The sequence below is a fragment of the Delphinapterus leucas genome, chromosome 12 (assembly GCF_059928025.1).
Source record: "Delphinapterus leucas isolate spDelLeu-1000000601 "Yukka" chromosome 12, BTC_Dleu_Yukka2, whole genome shotgun sequence".
Classification (NCBI taxonomy): domain Eukaryota; kingdom Metazoa; phylum Chordata; class Mammalia; order Artiodactyla; family Monodontidae; genus Delphinapterus; species Delphinapterus leucas.
In genome coordinates this window covers 38,541,654-38,567,450 of record NC_143140.1, presented here as the reverse complement: position 1 = coordinate 38,567,450, position 25,797 = coordinate 38,541,654, and the positions used below count along the sequence as shown (strand labels likewise).

At 36.2% G+C, this 25,797-nt stretch overlaps 1 protein-coding gene across 7 annotated transcripts; it reads left to right on the top strand.

The window, feature by feature from the left end:
* Positions 1-1,291: 1,291 nt before the first annotated feature.
* On the top strand, positions 1,292-25,747 carry PNISR (PNN interacting serine and arginine rich protein). 7 transcript variants are annotated; one of them, XM_089921881.1, is made up of 14 exons: positions 1,297-1,398; positions 7,942-8,022; positions 8,693-8,735; positions 9,791-9,909; positions 11,356-11,544; positions 12,918-13,141; positions 14,599-14,770; positions 16,113-16,303; positions 19,194-19,331; positions 20,488-20,587; positions 21,315-21,368; positions 22,428-22,598; positions 24,073-25,159; positions 25,406-25,747. In XM_089921881.1, the coding sequence occupies exons 4-14, from the start codon at positions 9,822-9,824 to the stop codon at positions 25,434-25,436; spliced, it is 2,445 nt and encodes an 814-aa protein (XP_089778007.1). In that variant the 5' UTR covers positions 1,297-1,398; positions 7,942-8,022; positions 8,693-8,735; positions 9,791-9,821; the 3' UTR covers positions 25,437-25,747. The 7 variants fall into 7 exon arrangements, with proteins under 7 accessions (XP_089778008.1, XP_022408785.1, XP_089778007.1 ...); XM_022553063.2 differs by lacking the exon at positions 8,693-8,735 and having other exon boundaries at positions 9,795-9,909; XM_022553052.2 differs by lacking the exon at positions 8,693-8,735.
* Positions 25,748-25,797: the final 50 nt, after the last annotated feature.

Genomic DNA, 25,797 nt, shown 5'->3' with positions numbered 1-25,797 from the left:
ATGCCCTCACATTATTGTGTTGGTAGAGGTGTAATTAGTTATCGTTTCTCCCAAGATGAAGTTGTATTTTGTGGGCCACTTGGATTTGAGGACCAGCGAATCTTTAGCTATTGAGGACTTTGTTCTAACGCTGATGCAGGAGAATCTGGGTTTCAAGTGTTTCTTCAAGAAGACTGGATTTCATGCAAACAGGATCTATTCTCACGTCTATCTTTATCTTCTTTATCCATCTAGATGTATTCGTAATATTTTATTTCTACTGTTATTTGCTCTTTCTTTTGCACAATTCCCAATGAAACAATTTAGATACTTGGTGCGCAAAAGTTTCATGTTACTCTAGAAAGGCACTTTCCAATATTTATTTCCAACATTTATTTTCCAATGTATCTTCGGAACAGTTTTGTTTTCTTTGTAGCTTCTAGCCTGGAAATCGATACTTTTGATACCTGAACGTCGTTCATATTAAAACACCATGGAATCAAAGTATTCCATTCGAAGAACTGAATTGCGTAAGTCCTGTCGGGAGGCCATCTTGTGGTTGAGAAAAAGGGGCAGCAGGATGGAAACGGGACGTCTCCGCCACTTTACCCTAAAGGTCCTGGGGAGGGAACGAAACAACAGGACTAGCAGGGTGAGGCAGAGCTGAGCAAGTGTCCCCGGAAGGGGGCGCTATGTTTTCGAGGTTAACAAAGAGTGACCGCTGCGGGGGTCAGCTAAGGTCTCCGCTATAGCTACCATCTACACCGGTCACTTCACCAACGTCCCGTCTCCCTGGAAGCGGAGCCCTCGGAGGCGCTCCGTGAGACCCAAGTCGGGAGTATTCCGGAAGTTCGGGCCAGACTCTGGTCTGTGTGAAACACGGCTACGGGCGCACCGAGCAACCCGCCGGAGTCGGTTCATTTGACCCTGAGGCCCCTCCGTAGTCTGAAAGGAGTGCCGCGAACTCAAGCCACCTTTTCGGAAGGGAACATACCTCCCCTTGAAGGAGGATCACGTTGCTAAAGTAAAAATTTTGAGCGCGCTCTGTACAGAACACTCAAACTCTTGGCTTTCTGCCCACTGTAAAGATAAAAGTGGGTCGGGCATGGCGCTGGCTACGTTAAAAGGTAACGTACAGGCATGTCCAGACATTTGCATGGTGTTGACTACATAGTCGAGGTGGTTTTGCCCATAACAAAAATGGCGTTGAAACAATGTTAACCGGGTACAGTCACGTGGTCAAAGACCTGGCTGGGGGACAGTATGGCTTCAAATGACAAACGGATGTTATTATTATTCACTTCCGGGTGAGACTAATCGGGCGCCATCTTGTCTTGTTCGCGAAGAAGTAGAAGCATCGAAAGGGTTGGAGAGGTATTATAGGAACGGTGGCGACACGGTGTTCCGGAATCAGAGTGGGTAAGTGGTGGAGAACGATTAGGCGTGGGGACTTTCCGGGTCATTAGAATCTTCTTGGTTTCTGTGGCGAAGGTAGTATAACTTAAACACGTAGGCTGCGTACGCTGCCTGGCGCGACCGCTGGAACCTCATCTCCCTTAAAGCGGTGGCGTCCGCTTGACTTGGTGAATCACGGCGCTGCTCCCGGTTTAAAGGAAATGTTCGTATTAAGGAGAGTGCTCGCGACCTCTCCCTCTAACTGTGAGAGTTCCCTCTAGGAAGAGAAGGGAGTGATTGTTGGGCTCCCGACCGGCCGTTAAGCACTGCGCGTGCGCAGTGGGAATCCCCCCCCCCACCTTATGGGGAGGGGGTGCGGGGGAGCAGAGGAGGAAGGGGCCCGGACCTGGACCTTCTCTGCTGTTCACCTCCGATTCCGCAGGCGCAGCGAAGGGCAACGGTGTCCTTTCAACTAACTACAGTTAGGTTCCTTAGTTTGTATTAACCTTGTGTTTTTAAAGTCATAGACACTATGTGTTAAGTAAGGTTCGGGAAAGAAGGAGGTAGCTTCCAACGTTTCAGTTTTATTATCCTGTGATGGATATTATTGTCATCTGAACATCATGGGTACTCGACACATTTTGGTTGTTGGTGGTTAATTCATGGAACAACAAAATAAACTTGGAATTTCTGGTTTGAGTGCAGCAAGGCAAACGCAACAAAAACCAGAACCTTGAAGGTGTTTTGTAAGGTGTTACGTGGCTGTAGGTAAGGTAACAGTAAATCAGTTCTTTTAAGATGGTGTTGATTGAGACTGTATGTTAAAATTTTGTTGTTGTTGTTAATAGACTTTGCTTTTTTAGGACAGTTTTGATTTACAGAAAAATTGAGCAGATAGTACAGAGTTACCATATGAACTACCCCCCAACCCCCCTCAGAGAGTTTTTTCTATTGTTAACATATATTAGTATGGTACATGTACATTTGTCACATTGAATGGACCAATATTGACACATTATTGTTATTTAAAGTCCATAGTTTATTCACATTTCCTAAGTTTAAACCTAATGTCCTTTTTCTAGCCCAAGATCCTATTTAGAACACCCTATAACATTTAATTGTCATGTGTTCTTAGTCTTCTTTGGTTGTGACAGTTTTTCAGGCTTGTTTTCTATGACTGTTACAGGCTGAAAATTCTTACAGTGAAGACCTAACTTCAATGTCTCAGAATATGACTGTATTTGGAGATAGGGTCTTTAAAGAAGTAAAATGGGGTCATTAGGGTAGGCCCTGTGTGCTATAATGGTGTCCTTATAAAAAGAGCAGTACACAGAGGGAAGACCACATAAAGACAAAGGTAGGAGACAGCCATCTACAAGCCAAGAAGAGAGGCCCCAGAATGAAACCCACCCTGATGACAGTTTGATCTTGGACTTCTAGCCTCCAGAACTATAAGGAAATAAATTTCTGTCGTTTGAGCTACCCAGTCTGTGGTACTTTGTTATGGCAGCCCTAGCAAAGTAATACAGTGACCTTGACAGTTTTGAGGGGTACTGGCTAGGGATATTGTAGGGTGACCTGCTATTGGAATTTGTCCGATGTTTTTCTCATGATAAGACTGGTATTAGGGGTTTTGAGGAAGAAGATCACAGAGGTAAAATGCCTTTTTCATCACATTCTATCAAGGCTACATACTATGAACATGACTTATCATGTTGATATTGTCCTTGATCACCTGCTTGAGGTAGTATTTGTCTAATTTCTCCACCGTAAAGTTACTCTCCTCTGTCCACCCCCTCCTTTCCATATTGTACTCTTTGGGAAGGAAGTCCCTTTGCACAAAGCACACTTAAGGAGTGGAGAGTTAAGCTCTCCCTCCTTTAGGGTGGAGTATCTACATAATTTATTTGGAATCCCTCCGCATGGAAGATTTGTCTCTTCCCTCCAATTTATTTATGTCAGTAAGGATTCAATAGATATTTATGTCATAATTTGTGTTATAATCCAGTACTACTTTATTTTATTGCCCAGATTGTTCCAGTTTTGGACATTGGTAGCTCCTTCAGTTGTCTGCTGTGCACCTTTGACATGCCCCCATCTTCCTCCTCCCCCCTTTTTTCCCCTCCCCCTTTTTCTGAGCATCTTCTTACTTCCTGGCACTACAAGATGCTCCAGGCTCATTTTGTATATTTCTTGCCCCAGTTCTAAGAATCAGCTATTTCTCTAATGATCCCTGATTCCTTTCCAATGGTATTAGAACCAAGACATGTGTTCTTGTTGCCACTGAGGGGTTGTTTCCTTTAGGCTTTTTACATTTCTTTTTTTTTTCTTCCAAATTTATTTTTCAATTATCACTTTTTTTTGGTATCTATAACCAAAGTATTCAATTCTCCAATATTTTTTGACTACCTTTCTTGAGCTGCAGACTACAAAGTATTTCAGTATATACTAAAATGCATGTCACATCAAGTATCAAAAAAGGTTACTACATTTCAAATAATTACAAGATTAACTTTGTTAGTGCCATTTCCACCTAATCTGAATTGATCCAAATGATTTCTTTTTGACTTTGAGATCCATTACCTGGAGTGTAAGACTGAAATGGCAGGGGAGAAGAGGATTGTTGCGTTTTGTGGTTTCTAAACTTTGTGTTTGATGTGAGAACATTTCATTATATGCACCAAAGGATGGGTGTGTTACTGTATTTCTTTGATTTTGCAATTGATGCTTAAGAGCTTTAAAACAAGCACTACAGTTTCATTCTCATTTATCTGTCACATAGTCTAAGGGATGACTTTTGCAAATATTAATGTTTGTCATTTAAGCAAGTAATTTTAAGAACCTCAAAGCAATGAATGTTCTAATATAGAGTCATCTAAGAAATAAGATAAATGACAATCATTTCTGGCTGTGTTAGTTTCTTAGGGATGCTGTATCAAATTACCACAAAGTGGCCTTAAAACAACAGAAATTTGTTCTTTCACAGTTCTCCAGGCTACAGATATGACTGAAATAAAAGTTTTGGTAGGCTCATGCATGTGTGCTTGACAGCCCTCTCTCTCTCTCTCTCTCTCTCTCTTTTCTTTTCTTTTCTTTTCTTTTCTTTTCTTTTCTTTTCTTTCTTCTCTCTTCTGTCTCTCCTCTAGGGGAGGATCCTTCCTTGCCTCTTTCTAGTTTCTGTTGGTTCCCAGCAATCTTTGGCTTTCCTTGGCTGTAGACACTTTATTCTAGTCTCTGCTTCTGTAGTCATGTGGCATTCTCCCTGTCTTGTGTCTTCTTCAAAAAGCACTAAGCATCTGGATTAGGACCTGCTTTAATCCAGTATGACCTCAACTTAACTGGACTACGTTTGCCAAGACCCTATTTCCAAATAAGGTCATGTTCACAGTTAATGGGAGTGGAGGTAGGACTTCAACATATCTTCTAGGGGGACACAAGTCAATCCATAACACTGGTCAAATTCATAAACTAGATTTTTATAGCTCTGTGCGATAATGTGCATAATCTGCAGCAAATCCTGGTTGTTGATCTTTCTGTTCTTCCCAAATCCCAGTTGTTTCCAAGGAAATAGCAATTAATTTAACCCTGTAAAGGGAAAGTCTTGTAGCCTGGCTCATCAGTTATCATATTTCTCTAAACTTGAGAAATGGAGCTTAAGAATCTTTAAAATTAAAGCTAAAGGAAGAATGAATAAATGGGAATTGATTTTTGATGTTATAAAGTCAGAGTAGCAGTACTAGAGTTTCATCTTCATTGTTGAATATTAATATATTTACTTGATAATAAATTTCAGTGAATGAGTAAAATATTTTACCACTTAATATGGGCAAAGCACTTTGGAGAATTCAAATAACTATTAAGACATTTCCACTGCCCTCAAGAAGATTCTCGTTTGAGCCAAGACAAAATACGTGAAGATTTTCATGACCAGCTTCCTGATTCTTCATATCTTTAAAAATCTGTAGTAGATTTATTTTAAAAAATACACACTCATGGTTAAATAATTCAAAGAATATAGAAAGATAGTGAATAAAAAATTAAAATTAACTCATCTCTGTTTTCCCTTTCCAGAGCTTACCAATTTTAAGAGGTTTTTGGTAATTTAGGAATTTTCTATACTAAATTGTGTTGTTCTTTAAAAAAAAGGAACTTCAAGTGGCATCATTATTCATCCTGTATCACATGATTTTTTTCACTATACAATTCATAATACAGTTCGTACATCAGTGTATGTCAGCATATAAAAGTCTACTTTATTCATTTTAATGGCTGAATAGGAGTCCACTGTATGGTTCACTCTTATCTCACCTACTGCCCTTTGAGTGTCTCTGAAAGCAGATGTTCACTGTTACAGACATGCTGCAGGTTTTTGAGTTACATGGTGTGTATACTCGTCCATGGTTTTAAGTCCTTGAAGTGGAGTTGCTGGGTCAGAGGGATGATTATTTACAATTTTGATAAAATACTTTAATGCTAACTTGTCTTCCAGAAAGACTGAACATTTGGTGTTTTACCTACATCCTTGTTCAACACACCCTCTGTAGCCAAATAAAGTTTCTCAATTGCAGATTTAATTGAAGCATTTTATTAAATAGCTTCTAACTTCTTACTTCCTTGACTTTTACTGTTACCTTCTTTGCTGCGTTTTATTCTGCTCTGTTTCTCACAGTTTCACATCCTTTCCATATTTTTCTCAGCCTAAGTGTATCAATCATTGTATTTGAATAATAGCGTCTATAAAAACTTTAGGGGGAAAAGAGCTTTGGAAAGCATAGTAAAACTAGAAGCGGTTGGTTTTAACAAACAGAAAAATGGCTACAAATAATACAGATCACTCTTGAAAATATGCAAGTAAAAGCTCTTTGTGTGTAGGAAAACATGGAAGTTTTTGTTTTGTTTTAATAAAAGCTGCAACCTATGATATTGTGAGAAGTAGGGACATTCCAAAGATAAAATGAAATCTGGATAAGTCTTAGATTGCTTTAAGAGAAGAAAATGGAATTGAGTAGAAGTGGATTGCCTTGATCACCCGTCCCCACCCCCAGTTGTAAACTTGAGTGCTATCAAAAACAACTGAGAAAGTCTTAGTGGTGATATTGACCACTACTTATTGAAGCTTTCTGTGCCAAGTTTTTATATGTTTCCCATTTAATCCTCACAGTAACCCTATGAGGTAGACATTTATTACATTCACCACTTTACAGATGAGAAAACCAAGGATTAGAGAGTAGTTAATTTGCGCATACTCACACAGCTAGTGAGTGGTATAGGCAGGCATCATGAACCAGGGCTTGTGTTCTTAAGTCTAGGTGACAAGTGGTAATCAGAAAACTTAAAAGGGGAATTGAAAACGTTGGCCGTGATAACCATTAAACAGGAGTAAGTAAAAGAAACTTAGTTTAGAGTGATTTCTAGAAAAGTAAATCTATGTATTGGAAATGATGATAGGGAGTCAATATACATCATTTTCATCATTAAAGTGGTTTTATTGTGTGCACATCTATTTGCAACTCCAGTATGCACTGTGTAGCGCTAGTTATAATGCCTACATTGTATGAGTTTACAACCTACGACAGAAACATCTATGCACTGAACTCTGATGTGCCATTAGAGCTTTGGAAAACATAGCAAGCTCTGCTTACACCAGCTTTTTTGGTTCTCCTGTATATAGGTCAACAGCTTTCTTATCATTAACCTTTAAAAGTAAACAGAGGGAAAGAAGAACCTATAGACCATTCGTTTATTCATTTGTTGCTTAGACTGCTGGTCACTTGCTTTAGGGCAGCAAGAAGCTGTGTGGTACCTTTGGAAGGTAAAAAGATGAATACATTTGTCTTTCTATCAGCTTTAAAAAGGTATTAATCTGGGTATTAATCTGGGGACTTCCCTGGTGGTCCAGTGGTTGAGACTTTGCCTTCCAGTGCAGGGGGGTGCAGGTTTGATCCCTGTTGGGGAGCTAAGATCCCACATGCCTCATGACCAAAAAACCAAAACATAAAAACAACAGAAGCAATAATGTAACAAATTCAATAAAGACTTTAAAAATGGTCCACATCAAAAAAAATCTAAAAAGAAAAAATTAATCTAATGGGAAGAAGATGAAACCATTTGAGGGACAAGTTGTTCTCACCTTGCTGATGTAATTTTTAAACTTAGAATTCCATAGAAAAATCTGAATTTATTACCTTATTTGTACCATTTAAGTTCATATCAGATGGATGAAATCTTTTAAAATGTTTGTTGTTCCTTTTTTTTCTCAGCATATATGACAATTCCTAAATTGCTTGACATTATTTTGTATTGTTAATGAATTGTTCAAGTAAATAAAAAAGATATTTTTGAAAGAAAAATGTTTTTAAAGCTTTGCCTTCTCATTTGTGATGTACCTGTTTCCCTTAACTTTATAATGGTAAATCTTTTCTCATTATAAAATTAATGGAAGAGAAAGTTCAAATTAATTTGGAGATGATCACACTTCCGTGTTGCATCTCTAGAATTTATTTTTATTAGTTCAAATAGCTCTTCATAATTTAAGTGCAAACATACACTTTTTTTTTTTTTTTTCAGGGCATAAGTAATCTTGCTGCTATGCTTCCAAGCTGTAGTTCTGAATCAACCTAAATTTTAAACAGAAGGTGAACCTCTGAGGTCAGTCAAAATAGCAGTTGGTATTTCTTCTGGGTGTTCCTCTTTATTTATTTAGTTACTTTTTAATTAAAGTTAATTAAAGTTTTCAAGAGTGCTAATGAGTTATTGGTCTTTAAAGGGCTTTAAAGGTATAGTAAGTATTTTTAGCTTGGAATTGATACCCAGTACAGTTGTTGGCCTCAGGTGTGGTACTATTTAGTGCCTATTTTGCCGTATTCTAATAATCCCATTATAATAGAATATTATACAACTAGAAGATAAGTGCACTTGACTCATAAGTAAACAAGGTATAACAAAGGAATGCATCTTTCCTAATGTGCAGTGTTCTTCAATTGAGAGGTCAGGATCTGCCATTGACAGAACTATGTAACATTCTGAGAATGCTGCAAAGACTGTGGTTGCATGCTCTAAGAGCCTGGATTGTAGTAGCCAATTGTCGTATTAAAGTTGGTGTCTGTTACTTCCTTAATATCTGGCTTTCCCACTTTTTGTGACCCTGCAATAAATATTAAGGTGTAGTTTTGTATTATTTTTAGAATAGAGGAAAGGGTCAGTCTGACAGGATTCATTTAGTAAACATTTATTTAATGCCTACTATGTACTAAGTCCTGGGGTACAAAAATGAAGAAACATACTCTGCTTACTATGTGTGTCATTGGTTCTTGAATAGGGCTGTATATCAGTGTTGGATGAAGTACAGAGATAAAATGACTGTAAGCATTTAAAACTTTTTATTATGGACGTTTTCAAACTAGTTTACAGATAAGTAAACTAGTGTGATGAACCCCCCTGCCCCCATACTCATCACCTAGATTTAATAGGTATTAATGTATGTTTTTCCCCTCTACTTTTCCATGTTAATTATATGTTAAGAAACCTGGTCTTGGGTAGTTCCCTGGTGGCCTAGTGGTTAGGATTCCAGGCTTTCACTGCAGTGACCGGGTTCAATCCCTGGTCAGAGAACTGAGGTCCCACAAGCTGTGCGATGCGGCCCCCCACCAAAAAAAAAGGAAAGAAAAGATACCTGGTTTTGTGGACTGTCTCACCTTCTAGATTTGTCTGATTGTTTCTTTTGATACTATTTGGCCAGTACCTTTGTCCCCTAATAATTCCTTTACACTGAAAGTGAGAGCTGAAAGCTCAGTTGGATTCAGGTAAACATTTTTGGTGAAAATATTCATAGTGATTCTGGGGATGTAATTTTGTATCTCGTGAGGAGACACTTAATAATCTGTAGGGATGATATTTCGGCAACCTTTGAATTTTTGATTTCCCATCAGCTTTTCTTCAGAGACTGCCTGAATCAGCTGTTTTTATTAGGTTTGACAATATGGCAATTTTCTAAGTCTTTTCTACCTTATGCATTCATTAACTATATAAGGAAGAGTTTTCCTTCATTAGCTAGAGCTATTTGGTTACCCTCTTCAGTGAGCCTTGGTTTGAGGGAGGCTAAATCACTTTTTTTTAATAATCTTCAAAATAATTACATTTCCAGAGAGTTATATTGGGAAAAATTATATTTTTCCCCCTTTTGAGCTAAATTGAATAGAGCTGTGCTTGCCCCCAAACTCTTGACATCAGCATTAACATGAAATTTTCTACTCTTGCTTGCCAACTAAAAAATTCCAGTTGCCTTTGGCAACCTTTTGAGCAGAATTTTAGAGCTCTGATCACATAAATGTATCATCATATAATAATTTCTGATGTGTGAGCTTTAACATTAAAGAACACTCATTCTCATTTTTAAGCTATGTTTATTTTGTTGAAGACAGAAAATCAGATACACTTTAAAAGTCAGGATGTGGGATCAAGGAGGACAGCCTTGGCAGCAATGGCCCTTGAATCAACAACAATGGATGCAGTCATTCCAGCACCAGCAGGATCCAAGTAAGGAAACAAATTGAATTTGGGGAGTGGGGGAGGGGGGTGTATAGAGATGAGTGGGACATAGGCACTGGAATTAAGGGAGGTAGAGTTGGTATTGGTTTATTGGATCATTTTATGGTCAGATTTTAATTTTTTCTTGTAAATAATCTTACCTAGCATACATATTAGGGAATGGATTTCCCTTTGGAAGATTTCCTCAAAGAGTAGAAAGCTTTATGTAGATTTTAATATTTTTAAAACTGATTTAGTTCTTGTTTTCTAAAGAAAGAGGAAAGTCTTAAATGTGTTGCTTAATCATACTTTTGTTAATTCGGAATCTTAAAATTCTATGTAGATCATAGTCAACTGATGGTATGCTGTATCATTTTTAAATTTCTCTTGAATATGGAATATTTCAAACATATACAGATGTAGAAACGAGTATAGGGAGCCCCCATTTATTACTTAGCTCCTGCAGTGGTTAATTCGTAGCCAATTTTAACCTGATATGACCCCTTCCACTGTCCTGCCTTGACTGGGTTAATCTTATCCTATTTCTTTTTTTTAATAGCTACATAGCATTCTGTTATAGGACTGTACTGTAATAAATCCACTTTTAGATGATAGATTGTGACTTTTTGCTTTTTGAAGTCATTCCCATAATTTTGTATATGTACCATTATTACTTGTCCAATTATTTTCTTAGGAAAAAAAATCTAAGAGCTAGGTTTGATAGATCACAGTTGTACATTTAAAAGTTTTAGATGTACATTGTCAAGTTTAACTTCATTTTCATCAAAAGGTATGAGAATGTATTTAATCTTTGCTAAACTGAGATGTAAAAAACTGTATCTTAATCTACTTTGTTTACTTTATTAATAGAATTAGATCTTAAAATGTTAACTGTAGATATATGATGAAAGGAGGAACTTTAAGATAGCAGAAACAATGAATTTTGAATAAAGAATGGCTAAGAAGTTGTTAAGGAGATATATTTTGACTAGAGAAGGGAGTTAAAGATGCTAAAGAAGGGTGACTGAGAAGGAACAAGAATAGCTATCTATATTCACGTGAGGTATATAGGATCCAGAGTAGACCTGGATGCGACCTGTTAGAGAAAGAGTGAGGTTAATCATTTGTTTTTATAGTGGTTTAAAAAAGGAATAAGAGTTTAAAAAAATTCAGTAAACTTAAGGTGCAGGGAATAAATTTTCTTATGAGTTAATATTAGAAATTGGTTAAGTGTTTTTGTGGATGTCTTAAGTAATTTTCTGAATGTCTTAAGTAATTTTTATTATTTTATAGCCTGAGTATGGGTTATTTTTCTGTATTATTTTCAACTATAACATTGTGTAATATTTAAAATCTCTAGTAAGGAATAACTGAGAAGCTTGTTTTACATAGAGGCACTGTTTTTTTAGCTCCTACATTCTGAATGCCAAATTCTGCTATGTTAAATTATGTTAGGCCAGATTGACTGGGCTGCATTGGCTCAAGCTTGGATTGCCCAAAGAGAAGCTTCAGGACAGCAAAGCATGGTAGAACAACCACCAGGAATGATGCCAAATGGACAAGATATGTCTACAATGGAGTCTGGTCCAAACAATCATGGGAATTTCCAAGGGGATTCGAACTTTAACAGAATGTGGCAACCAGGTTTGTTGTTTATGTTTTCCAAATTTTAGGACTATTTTTAAAATAAAATGAGGATTAAAATTAAATTGTTTAATTTGCTTAGTTTTATGACTTCTTGAAATTAATGCTTCTTAAAGACTAGGCAGTTTCAATTATATTTGACCTTGAAATTTTGTGGTTAAAATTATTCTATACTCATCTGCTAGCATTGTGGCACTCAGTTTGATTCTTTTCTTGGTTCTTCATTCCTAGGCTGACAGGGGCTGGGAACACTGGAAACCTCACTTGGCATCTAGGGAAGAGAGCATTCTATGTCTCTCTGTTGCAACCTCTGGCCTTTTCAGCAGCAGCACTGGCAGAGCAAAACATGTCTAGTCTCTAATTAAAGAAAAATTGTGTCACTATGTGACAAATTAGTCTGTCAAATATACTCTGCCCCTACCATCCACCTATCTCTCTCTTCCCTTTTTTTCAGATAGTGAAGATCTTCCATAAGTTTTTATCTGTTTATTTTTGTTTGTTTGTTTGCTTTTTTACTTCGCAGTATGACTAGGTTCCTTGATGCTAGTTCAGTTTTCTATGACTTGTGTTATTAATTATTTAACAGTCACTTCACATTTTTATAGGTGAATCTTATTTTGATTATGCTAATGGTGAAGTCATAGCTCCTTTTCTTTATTAGTACTTATTATTGTTTCTCAATGTAAGAATGGAAAAGTCAGGAAGTAATCCTCTAATATCACTTTTAAACGAATAACGAATATTCTAATCTTTAATACTGAGAAGTAGTTCATTTCTAGTTTTCTGGAGTCTGTGCCAAATTTTCCCACATTTGAAAATGTTTTGGTTCCTAAGTTCATCAGTGATTCACCCTGGCATTCCCACTTCCCCAACTTTACTCTGCTGGTGTTCTTTGTGTCCCAGGCAAGTGATTTACTTCTGTGTGCCTCAATTTCCCTTCCTGAAATTGGCAAAAATAGTACCTGATTTCTCCCTACCTCACAGGGATGTTGTGAGGATAAATGTGTTCATGGAAGAAAGGAATTATATAAAAATCTCAAGGTATTATTTTTATGGTATTGTTACTGAACAGAAATAGAAAAATTCAACAGAAGATTGCTTTGGATTTTGTTATGTTCATTAAAAATAATTTTGGGCATTTGGTTTCCATTTGTTTAGGATATGAATTAGAGTGGAAGTTAGCTCATTCGAATTATTTATTAGATTAATTCATTGCTTATTTTTAAGGTATGCAAAAGAAATTGGACCAAGAAGTCATAAATTTTTTAATCTGTTTCTTTACTGAAAAAATGTAGCTTTCTTGAGATCTTAAAGATGTGTGCTGATTTTGTTATAACCCCTGTTGAATGTTTTTATGCCTAAATCCTGAATAGAATGGGGAATGCATCAGCAGCCCCCACACCCCCCTCCAGAGCAGCCATGGATGCCACCAACACCAGGCCCAATGGACATTGTTCCTCCTTCCGAAGACAGCAACAGTCAGGACAGTGGGGAATTTGCCCCTGACAACAGGCATATATTTAACCAGAACAATCACAACTTTGGTGGACCACCCGATAATTTTGCAGTGGGGCCAGTGAACCAGTTTGACTATCAGGTGAAAGATATTTTGTTGCTTTAATATTGTAGATGTGCACGTAATCCATTCTTTGGAGGTGTCTCATCAAGAGTACCTAAGATATGTGTTTCACTTTTCAGTCTTGTACAGATAAGCACATATTATGTCTCAAAAAAAGTTATCAGTTTTTGAGTATTAAAATCATTAGATTTTTATTTTCTGGTTTTTGATTTGCTTAGGAAAATGGTATAAAGGATTGTTAGGGAAAAATTTGGATAAATGCAAAATGTGTAAGTGAGATAGCTATATGATGTTTTGTTTTCTAATTTATAATTTCAAGATGGTACCTTTAAATATTAAATAAAGTTTAGAAAATGCACGGTAGTTGAATACATTATTTATCAAAAATTATGGTTAAGACATGAATAAAATACATGAAGAACATAGATCATCTTCCTAAATGCAATTCCTTCTGCTATGTAGAGTTAAGACATTTTCTAGTGTTGTCGTTATTTTTCCATTCTGACATGACATGTTAATGGAATTGTACATAATTTTCTTTGTAGCATCTAATTCATTCCTAGGGACATAGAACTCTATGGGGAATAGTGTCGTTAAGAGGGGCTATATTTTCTCTAATCACTCTGCCAGGGTCCACCCTTAAATTATAGTGCTAGGTGTCATTTTGAAATAATTGATTGCAATCGTTACCTTTAAACTGAGCTATCATTTAAAATTTTGGAAAAAACTCATTTCACTAACTGTATGGGTAATGGGCATAATCGTAAACAGTATTCACCTTGAGACAGTAATCCTCTTATTCATTCAGATACTTTTTGTATATGAATATTTGGTATACAGATAGGACAGTTTCTCTTTGTTTTGAAAAAATGTAGTAGTGGGGAGCTTCTACTTACACATCATTTGCTTGGTAGATCCCCATGCTAACAAGACAAAGAGCTCTGCTGGCATCTGGCTTAGAAAAGCATCTGAAAATGGCAAAGTTACAAAAAAAAAATATATAATGTTATGATTCAGTAGCTTTTATCTTAGCTTAAAATAGATATTTCTTGCAAGATGATAGAAATAAGTTCATAACTAGGAAGTTGGAATTGATTTAAAACTTTTTTTTCCTGTGGTTTTCTAGTTACAGAAAAACTGGCATTTATTTGATTTCTTGGTAGTGGAAGGATATAAATGGATTCAGAATGAAAAAGCTCATTTATATATCCTTTTTTATACTTCTTGAATATAGTATATTATCAGCTGGATTTTATATGGCTCTTTGCATTTACGTAGGCAGAAAATCTTTATCTTTCTTAGGAAAAGTAAGCCTAGGTTCTTGGGGCTACAGAAATATCGGTGGATATTAGAACCATGGAATTCTTGGATTTGCTGCACACATGGATTTCTACTGTCCCAGTTCATAACACACGTGTGTCCCAGAGAGTATATTGTATTAATGTGAAGAAAAATAAACTGCAATACTCTTTCAGCATGGGGCTGCTTTTGGTCCACCGCAAGGTGGATTTCATCCTCCTTATTGGCAACCAGGACCTCCAGGACCTCCGGCACCTCCCCAGAATCGAAGAGAAAGACCATCATCATTCAGGGATCGGCAGCGCTCACCTATTGCACTTCCTGTGAAGCAGGAGCCGCCACAAATTGGTAGCTATTTAAGTTTAGTGAACCACAATTGGCATGATTTTTTGATCATGTAAAAAGGATGTTTTCTTTTCTTAAATTGTTCTAATACTCTGATATGTTAGGAAATGATACTTTAAAATCCTATCTTTTTATAGTCATAAACCTTAAAATTACAAAAAAGATGCATGCTATCTAAAATCTTTAAAGTTTTGAATATGTTTCTTTAAAATGAATCTTTACCTTAAACTCCAGGTTTTGTGATGAAATTTAAATTTATTGTGACCATAGCGTGTTGATATTTCTTCAATGTTGATAGCTACATTATGCCAGTATATGATCAGTTCCCCCTTTAAAACCTCCTGTTTGTTCTCTCTCTATGGACTCTTTGCACTCTCAGTTCATCTGATATTACTGCTGTCAGAATAATTTCTTTATTTCACTTTCCATAATGTTTGGCAGAAATTTTTAATTTTTAAATAACATAATAGAACTAGTTTATTGCAACTGACAAGTTACATATTTATGTTCCTTTTTATCTGGACATCCAAATCTAGCACTTAAGTCTTTCTCTTTTTTTTTTATCACAAAGTAGACATTTTAGAGAGATTCTAACTTCTGTTTTAACTTAAGGAATAATATTAGTTCAGATGAATTCTTACTGTGAAGGCTTGTGGTTTTGTTTAATTCTGTTCTGTTTTCACATTTTAGGAAGCACCATAGTATAACAGTTGGCTCTGAATTAGCCCACATCACTACTTATTGTCTTTGTAACCTTGAGCACATCACTTAATCTCTTTGAGCCTCGGTTTCCTCACTTAAAAAGAGATGGAGTAATAGTAGTGCTCTTTTAGGGCTTTTGGGGATTAAGAGAGATGATGGACTTCCCTAGTGCCTTGGCACATTATAAGCATTAAGGCAGTGTTCACTCTTGCTATTAAAATTGATGATTTTAAAGAAAAGCATTATGTTTAGTGGATTTTTTTATTTTTGGCGGTACGCGGGCCTCTCACTGTTGTGGCCTCTCCCGTTGCGGAGCACAGGCTCTGGACGCGCAGACTCAGCGGCCATGGCTCACGGGCCCAGCTGCTCCGCGGCATGTGGGATCTTCCCGGACTGGGGCACGAACCCGTGTCCCCTGCATCGGCAGGCGGACTCTCAACCACTGCTCCACCAGGAAAGCCCTAGTGGATTGTTTGTATTACCACTGCCTTGCTGGAGAATGATAGTATTTGTCACTAGCACTCAGGCAGCACCAGAATTATTTTTTAAGTTACAAAGATTGTAGAAATTTAAGAATAAGAAACTCATGCATTTACAATTTTTACTTAGCTGACTTATGAATATTTTGTCCCACGTGAAACAGATGCAGTAAAACGCAGGACTCTTCCAGCTTGGATTCGAGAAGGTCTTGAAAAAATGGAACGTGAAAAGCAGAAGAAGTTGGAGAAAGAAAGAATGGAACAACAACGTTCACAATTGTCCAAAAAAGAAAAGAAGGCTGCAGAAGATGCTGAAGGAGGAGATGGCCCTCGTTTACCTCAGAGAAGTAAATTTGTAAGTAGACACTCCTGACATAAAACTCCTTGTGACATCTGTGTGAAAAGTTAGTTGACTTTTTCTGTCTTATTTGACTTGGTATGATAATCTCTAGGTCCATCCATGTTACTGTAAATGGCATTATTTCTTTTTTATGGCTGAGTAATATTCCATTGTGTGTATATGGAATATTACACATGCACACCACGTCTTCTTTATTCATTCATCTGTCAGTGGCCATTTAGGGTACTTCCATGTCTTGGCTACTGTAAATAGTGCTACTGTGATCATGAGGGTGCATATATCTTCCTGAATTAGATTTCATCTTTTTTGGATATATGCCCAGGAGTGGGATTGCTGGATCATATGGGAACTCTATTTTTAGTTTTTTAAGGAACTTGCATACTGTTTTCCATAGTGGCTGCACCAATTTACATTTACAAATATGATGTGATATCATTTATATGTGGAATCTAAAAAAACAAGATACAAATGAACTTATTTATAAAACAGAATAGACTCACAGACATAGAAAAACTTATGGTTACCAAAGGGGAAAGGTGGGGGGAGGGATAATTTGGGAATTTGGAATTAACAGATACACACTACTATAAGTAAAATAAACAACAAGGACCTACTGTATAGCACAGGGAACTTTGTTCAATATCTTGTAATAACCTATAATGGAGAAGAATCTGAAAAAAATATATGTATACTGAATCACTTGCTGTACTCCTGAAACATTGTAAATCGACGATACTTCAATTTTAAAAAAGTATTGAAATAAATAGATATTAATTTAGCTTATAAAAAAGTATTAGAGTAATGTCCTTGAGATTACTTTCAGTAAGTATATTGGAGATTGTTTTTATGTATGTATTGTTGAGCGTAGTAAGGAGAAAGGGGACAGCAAATTTATAAAACATTTCATTCCAGAGAGAAATTATTCATTGGGGTGCTAGATAATAGGCTTTACCTTGACAAACAAGTCTGTGTTCTTTTGTTGTAGTACAGCTAACTCCTTAGTGATGGACTATAAGACAAAACTATACTTACACCAAAGGATGTAATAGCTTTCATAGTTTTTGACACAGGCACTGAAAGTAACATAAAGTTTTAACTCTTTAAATCTCCATCAGTGGGCTTCCCTGGTGGCACAGTGGTTAAGAATCCGCCTGCCAATGCAGGGAACACGGGTTCGAGCCCTGGTCCGGGAAGATCCCACATGCCGCGGAGCCACTAAGCCCGTGAGCCACAACTACCGAGCCTGCGTTCTAGAGCCCGCGAGCCACAACTACTGAGCCCACGAGCCACAACTACTGAAGCCCGCGCACCTAGAGCCCATGCTCTGCAACAAGAGAAGCCACCACAATGAGAAGCCCACCTACTGCAGCGAAGAGTAGCCGCTGCTTGCTGCAACTAGAGAAAGCCCGCATGCAACAATGAAGACCCAATGCAGTCAAAATAAATAAATATTAAAAAAAAAAAAAAAAAAAAAGAACTCCATCAGTTAGATGGCATTGAGTGGCTTAGAAATTTTTTTGTTTAGCAACAGTATGCTCCTAGATGGTATGACAGCCACAGCACTGGCCAGTAATGCAATTCAGGAAATGGTTCTTCCTCCCAAGGCCATTTTCTGCTTCAGCAATAATTCTCAAAGACAGCAGATTAACTAGACTTAAGCAGATTGGCTTTGCTTAAATTCCATGAGTGCCATAAATTACTTTTATTTTTTAACAAAAGAACCATGACAAAGATGTGATTTTATTCTGGGTGTTATACCGGTAAGAAACAACAGGCTGCCACTATTAAAGTTCACCTTTAACAAAGAAAAAAAAATTTTTTTCAAAAGACATGAAATAGTGGATTTTCAGGTTTGATGTTTTATTTTAAGTGTCAAAAAAACTGTTTGGAGATTATCCTCCCTCTTCTCCCAGATGCTTTTGGACTTGTGTCACATGTGTCTTCCCCTGGTTCAAATAGCCTTTCCATAGTTGTATTTAGGTGATCACCTTGTCTTTTACTTAGTAGGATTGTTAGAGTGACTATGGAATACTTCTTTGCCTAAAGAAGAGTCCCCTTTTTAAGGTATGCTCTCTGGATACTGAAGACCTAAAACCATTCAGAGAGACAAACTGCTGGTATTTCCTCTATCTGAAGTAGACCTCATTTCTTGCTTATCTGTCTGTTACGTAGCTAAAAAAAGCAAATTTCACTGGCTAGCTGATATCTGGAAACTGACTTTAGATTTTTAAGTCACATGATTTTAGGTAAATAGCTTACATTTACAGCTGTAAAAGTTACACTGAGGGCTTCCCTGGTGGCGCAGTGGTTGAGAGTCTGCTTGCCGATGCATGGGACACGGGTTCGTGCCCCCGTCCAGGAAGATCCCACATGCCGCGGAGCGGCTAGGCCTGTGAGCCATGGCCGCTGAGCCTGCGCGTCTGGAGCCTGTGCTCCGCAATGGGAGAGGCCACAACAGTGAGAGGCCCGCGTACCGCAAAAAAAAAAAAAAAGTTACACTGAATAATATGACTGTGGTGCATTTATCCAAAATTCTACACACCACTCATGTCAGGACCATCATATATAATGGATATTAATTAAATCAGTCTCTGGGCCTGATGTGCTTCTAGTTATTTATAAAATAAGGTAAAACTTAACTAAGGAAAAAAATTGAAAAATAATTGAAATTCATTCTCATAAGTCATCTTGTAGTCTTAATATTTCTTCTCAGGTAACATTTTAAATGAAATCTATAGCACAAAAATGTACTTTAGAGAAATTTCATTTTTATATATCTGTTTCATAGACATTAATTTGGGTTTTAACATAGAATATATAAGATAATTATTTTATATTATAAGCATGAATTTGGGCTACCTGAAAGTGCTATTACTTTTTTTAGGATAGCGATGAGGAAGATGAAGACACTGAAAATGTGGAGGCCGCAAGCAGTGGAAAAGTCACCAGAAGTCCATCTCCAGTTCCTCAAGAAGATCAAAGTGAACCAGAAATGACCGAAGAAGAGAAAGAGTATCAAATGGTAGAATGTTAAATTTCTTACCTTTACCATGTACAGGCTTAAAAAAATTTTTTTTAATTGAGGTGTAATTGACATGCTACATTATATTATAGGGTTTATCTTGTTTATAATTTTTTTAAATTATTGGTTGGCTATCAAACTTGAGAGAGAACTTGTGGAACAGTTATAAAATGTATATTTGCTGGGTGATAATGTCCGCAAAATCCAAGTAACATAATAGGAAATCACAGCTTATAAAGCAGTTATTTAAGCACATTTTTAAACAGTGTTTTACTACATGAGACCCAAGAGAACATTTATTATTTTTCTAAAATGTGTTTTTTGAATACTGAAAAAGATTAAAAGGCTGCATAGAAATATAAATTTAGGAAGCACTGGATTGAACACAGTTAAACATATTTCTTCATTGCAAGATTTCTCAAAGACTTCAGTGCCTATAATGTGTATTGTCAGTTTCTGAGATTGGGAATATAATGTGCTGCGTTTCTCATATTGAAAGACCAGTGATATTTGAAATGTCTTTAGATGAAGCTGATTCAGTATACTCTTATTTTAGTAGATGAGTAATCTGAATCCCAGAGAGGCCCACATTTGAAACAGCTGTTGGTAGCCAAACCAGTGCTAGAATCCAGCTCTTATTTCAAGTCTATTGTACGCTGTGCTATAGTAATCAAGAAAAAAAGGACTTCATCTCACAGAATGGAATGACTGCCTTTTTGTTATTTTCCTTGTTTTTTTCCCCTCAAATTTTACTTTGAGCTGAGGGTTAATGTAAGTTCCTAAGTGACATAAGAAACTAGTATTGTGCTGCTTACTAATAATATTATTAAATGAAGGGATATTCCTCTCAAAACACTTGTGGAAACTTTTATTAATAGGAACTTGAAAAAAATACTTTGTCTCTAGAATTAGAATTCAGTTTCTCTACTATACAGATAAATTCATATATATATATTTTAATCCACATGATTTTAAAATTTTTAAAGTTTTGATAATACAATAATTTTCAAGATACTCTATTCCTTGGAATAGCTGGTCTGATCTCTTCTCTAAAAATGTTTTGTAAAATGGCTTTGCCTTTTAATTTTTTTGAAAATGTCAAACTATCAGTAGCTATAATAAATTAGAAAAAAACATATAAAATATCCTTCCTTAGATGTTGCTGACAAAAATGCTTCTGACTGAAATTCTACTGGATGTCACAGATGAAGAAATTTATTATGTAGCCAAAGATGCACACCGGAAAGCAACGAAAGGTATATTGTGGGTGTTCTTGGTTCTCTTTTTCTGGGGGTCTTTTGGTTTTGGTGGCTACTTTGGACTTTTTTTGTTGTCCTTGTTGAATTACTAGCAGATTTTGAATATTCTCTTGCATGTTTTAACTCTTTGGGAAAGGTTAGATTTGTAGACACCATATTAAAAACTATACAGATATTTTTGTTTTATCCAACCTACCTGAGGACAGATTAGCAGTTTTGCTGTTCTATAAAATGTATTGTGGAAAATTCTTGATGTTCAATTTCACCTGATTTTTTTATATATATATAGATACCATGGTATTGGTATATGATTTCTAATATAATTAGTTTGCCTAATGAATTATGAACCTTCAGAATTTTCACAGTTTACCACTTATAATTTTTACAGAAGCAGCTAATGTCCCCTACCCCCCATATTTTTAGTAACACTTAAAAAGTATATTGAAAGAAAAATTTGAATTATGGGCCATACCTAAAAAAAAAAAAATACCACTGTACTGGTCAACATTTTTCCTCATTATCAACCAATTTCAGCTCACATCAGAATTATAATTTCAAGGCCAGACGTGCTACTGGTTTAAAATGAATGTTATGTTTTTAATGTTTCTTCTCTCCCCAAAAAGCAGCAATAGTAGTAGATTTAACAATACCATAGACTCTCATGACTATGAAATCGTGGCTATTTGTGTTAACATGTTGTTCCTGTTGTTGATGTGATACAAAGCTCCTGCAAAACAGCTGGCACAGTCCAGTGCACTGGCTTCCCTCACTGGACTCGGTAAGTATTCTCCTTATTTGTGAGAGGGCCTTAAAGGGAAAAATGACACCTGTCTCTCTACGTGTTCTGTTTTGAAACTGTACTAGTCCTACACAGTTTATAAAATTTAGGTTTTAGGGTTATAGCCTCTAAAAGGTTTTTTTTTGTTTTTTTTTACTAAAGCATTCACAGTGGGATTATTATAAATGTGGTGGCTAATTCATAGTTTATTAGTGCAAGTTATAATAGTTCATAATTTAGCCATGATAGCATTTAAGCTCACTTTCAGAATTATTACATACATGCCATAGGGAAAAACCTATCCACTATTGCTCTTAAGGACCTTTATTTAGATTGTGTTGCAGCAAGTCAAGTTTTTACATAGAGGAAAGGGTTTATCTTACAGCATGATAGTAGTGATGTGTTCGTAATTTGCAATTTGCATGATATATTATCAAGTATATAAGAGCTTGAATTTGCCTTTTCCACATCATCATTTCAAATTAATATTTGTGAGGGTCAACAGAAATGGGTAAAACCAAATGCCCATGTGATTTTGTTATGATTACTATTTAGATCACTTCAGGGTGGGGAGCAGTTTTAGCACCATACCATTTCTGTATCAGTGAGAATTACAGTATTCCAACTTTGTTAGGAAAAAAATATTTAGCATCCCTTGGATTTCTAAGCTTTGAATAATGAAAGAGTTAATTTTAGAAATATTTTCAGGATCATCATAAATTTGAGTAAGGTAGTTTGAATTGATTATGCTTTAGTAAGGCTTTGTTACTGCCCTATTAAATGGCTTTGTTGGTTAGCATGGACAGTAAGACAGTCATTTTCAAGATTCCCTTATGGTGAGAAATATATGAAATATTCTTGAAAGAATAAGATACTAAGTATCTGAGGATTCTGTGTTCTCCTTAAGCATTGTAATTTATACTCCTCCCCACCCCGAATAAGCATATTCTTCCAAGAAAAAGCAATGAAAAAAGAAATGAGCTTTCTTCTCGGACCTTAAAAAGTTTTTAGTGCCTAGAATAATTTTTACATATGATAGACTGGGCTTTATGCACACAGGTGGACTGGGTGGTTATGGATCAGGAGACAGTGAAGATGAGAGGAGCGACCGAGGTTCTGAGTCATCTGACACTGATGATGAGGAATTACGGCACCGAATCCGGCAAAAACAGGAAGCTTTTTGGAGAAAAGAAAAAGAACAGCAGCTGTTACATGATAAACAGATGGAAGGTATATCTTTTAGACTCAATGTTTGTACAGTTCTGTTCATATTTCTTCTTTTTAATTTTATTTCTTTTTTTTGCGGTACGCGGGCCTCTCACTGTTGTGGCCTGTCCCGTTGCGGAGCACAGGCTCCGGATGTGCAGGCTCAGCGGCCATGGCTCACGGGCCCAGCCGCTCCGGCACGTGGGATCTTCCCGGACCAGGGCACAAACCCGTGTCCCCTGCATCGGCAGGAGGACTCTCAACCACTGCGCCACCAGGGAAGCCCCATATTTCTTTTTATTTTATAACCAACTTAAAAATACCAAACGATAGAATCAAGGCTAGATTATAAATAATATGTGATGTAACTGAAACTAAGGTGTTTTGGCTCATTTGCAGTTTTTATCAAAGTTAAAGTCAAAATTGATTGTAAAAAGTTATAGTTTATAAAAGTTTTTTTGTTTTGTTTTGGGAGACATTAGTTCCATTGGCTGTAAGTTAAGCTATTTAGTGTATTTTTATTTCTTATTAAAGTTCTTAACAGGACTACCCTCGTGGTCCAGTGGTTGAGACTTCACCTTCCAATGCAGGGGGTGCAGGTTTGATTCCTGGTCAGGGAGCTAAGATCCCACGTGCCTCAAGGCCAAAAACCCAAAACATAAAACCGAAGCAATGTTGTAACAAATTCAATAAAGACTTTAAAAATGGTCCACATCAAAAATTCTTTAAGAAAAAAAAAGTTCTTAAAATGAAAAAACTTTTGAAAGGGGAAATATATTGTAAACTATTGAAAAGTAATTTGTAGCTAGCATATTTAAGGATAATAGAGGAATTTTTAGAAGGTTATTTATGTAAAATGCTGTACATGTATACAGTTTTAGTTTATATAATGATAATAGGAATAATGAAAGAATATTTATTTAGAATTTCTTTTTTGAAAAATCTTATTTGGACAATTTGAGAAGTAATTATTAAGAGTTAACAGCCAAAAATCTCCTATAAATTACTTACTTACCTTCAAATTGCCTTACTGTACAAAAGGGAAATCTTTTCTTACTTGCTTTACTGTACCTCTACACTTTGGTACTCTATTGCTGTACTGTCCAGGAAGGCAGCTAACTGCATGTAGCTATTGAGCATTTCAAATGAAGCCAGCCCAAATTGAGATGTGCTGTAGGTATAAAATACACACTGTATTTCAAAGACTTTACATTAAAAAAAAAAAGCAAAATATCTCAATGTTCTTTTTAACTGATCACATGGTGAAATGATAATATTTTTTATATGTTGGGTTAATAAAATATGAAAATCAGTTTCACCTGTTTCTTTTTACTTTTTAAATGTAGCTGTTAAAAAACCCTGAATTGCTTATTGCATTCTATTTCTGTTGAATAGTGCTGCTGTATTTTTGTAGTCTGATAGCTTGAAATTTGGTAGCATGGGAGTTTTTTCATTGCACGTTTGCCTTTCTTACTGTTTTTGTCTTTTTCTGTTTCAGAAGAAAAGCAACAAACAGAAAGGGTTACAAAAGAGATGAATGAATTTATCCATAAAGAGCAAAATAGTTTATCACTACTAGAAGCAAGAGAAGCAGATGGTGATGTGGTTAATGAAAAGAAAAGGACTCCAAATGAAACTACGTCAGTTTTAGAACCAAAAAAAGAGCATAAAGAAAAAGAGAAACAAGGAAGGAGTAGATCAGGAAGTTCCAGTAGTGGTAGTTCCAGTAGCAATAGCAGAAGTAGTAGTACTAGTAGTACTGTCTCTAGCTCTTCGTACAGTTCTAGCTCAGGTAGTAGTCGCACTTCTTCCCGATCTTCTTCTCCTAAAAGAAAAAAGAGACATAGTAGGAGTAGATCGCCAACAATTAAAGCTAGGCGTAGTAGGAGTAGAAGTTACTCTCGCAGAATTAAAATAGAGAGCAATAGGGCTAGAGTAAAGATTAGAGATAGGAGGAGGTCTAATAGAACTAGCATTGAAAGAGAAAGACGAAGAAATCGAAGTCCTTCCCGAGAGAGACGTAGAAGTAGAAGTCGCTCAAGGGATAGGCGAACCAATCGGTCCAGTCGCAGTAGGAGTCGAGATAGGCGTAAAATTGATGATCAACGTGGAAATCTTAGTGGGAGCAGTCATAAGCATAAAGGTGAGGCTAAAGAACAAGAGAGGAAAAAAGAGAGGAGTCGAAGTATAGATAAAGATAGGAAAAAGAAAGACAAAGAAAGGGAGCGTGAACAGGATAAAAGAAAAGAGAAACAAAAAAGGGAAGAAAAAGATTTTAAGTTCAGTAGTCAGGATGATAGGTTAAAAAGGAAACGAGAAAGTGAAAGAACATTCTCTAGGAGTGGTTCTATATCTGTTAAAATCATAAGACATGATTCTAGACAGGATAGTAAGAAAAGTACTACCAAAGACAGTAAAAAACATTCAGGCTCTGATTCTAGTGGAAGGAGCAGTTCTGAATCTCCAGGAAGTAGCAAAGAAAAGAAGGCTAAGAAGCCTAAACATAGTCGATCGCGATCCATGGAGAAATCTCAAAGGTCTGGTAAGAAGGCAAGCCGCAAACACAAGTCTAAGTCCCGATCAAGGTAGTATACTTTTTAAAGTATTTTGTCTGATTTAAAAAAAAAAAAATTTGACTGAATTTATGCAAAGTTGAAAGTGTCCTTTCTCTCTCTCTCTTTAATAAACTCAGTTTGGTACTTGATAAATGATCATAGTCTTAAGTAATTTTAGAAATCCTATATAATATTATTTATTTGAAAATTGCAGATTCTTTAGTATAAAATACATTTTTATTTTTAAATTTTATCTTTTCCCTTTCTTTTTTTCAGATCAACAACCCCTCCCCGTCGTAAACGCTGAGGAATGATGTGGCAAGAATGCCATGATGTTTAAAAAATTCCATGAGTTTTAAGGGCTTGTCTCATTATAGAGGCACATTGTGGCTGTGTAGGTGAAACCAGAATTTTTTTTTTTTTTTAATCTGTAAATAGGTGTACTTTTTCCAAATGCTGCTCCAAGTTACTTAATAGGATTTCTTTGTATTACATTTTTTCAAAAAATAGTGCATAATAAGACTATAAACATGCCATTCTCTTTCAGCTGTAATGTTCTTAAAATTATTCTTGAATGTACTGTGATGTCAATAAAGCTCTTTAGTTCATTTTTGTTAACCTCTTGCACATTAATTTTATGATTTTAATCTAAGGAACGTACTTTTATA

What these genes read in the sequence shown, in the direction of transcription:
- PNISR (XM_022553077.2), top strand. Translation starts at nt 9,822, where the DNA reads ATGTGGGATCAAGGAGGACAGCCTTGGCAGCAATGGCCCTTGAATCAA. An exon ending in TAACAGAATGTGGCAACCAG is followed by an intron (nt 11,545 to 12,917) that starts GTTTGTTGTTTA and finishes AATCCTGAATAG; the next exon opens with AATGGGGAATGCATCAGCAG. An exon ending in GCAGGAGCCGCCACAAATTG is followed by an intron (nt 14,771 to 16,112) that starts GTAGCTATTTAA and finishes CACGTGAAACAG; the next exon opens with ATGCAGTAAAACGCAGGACT.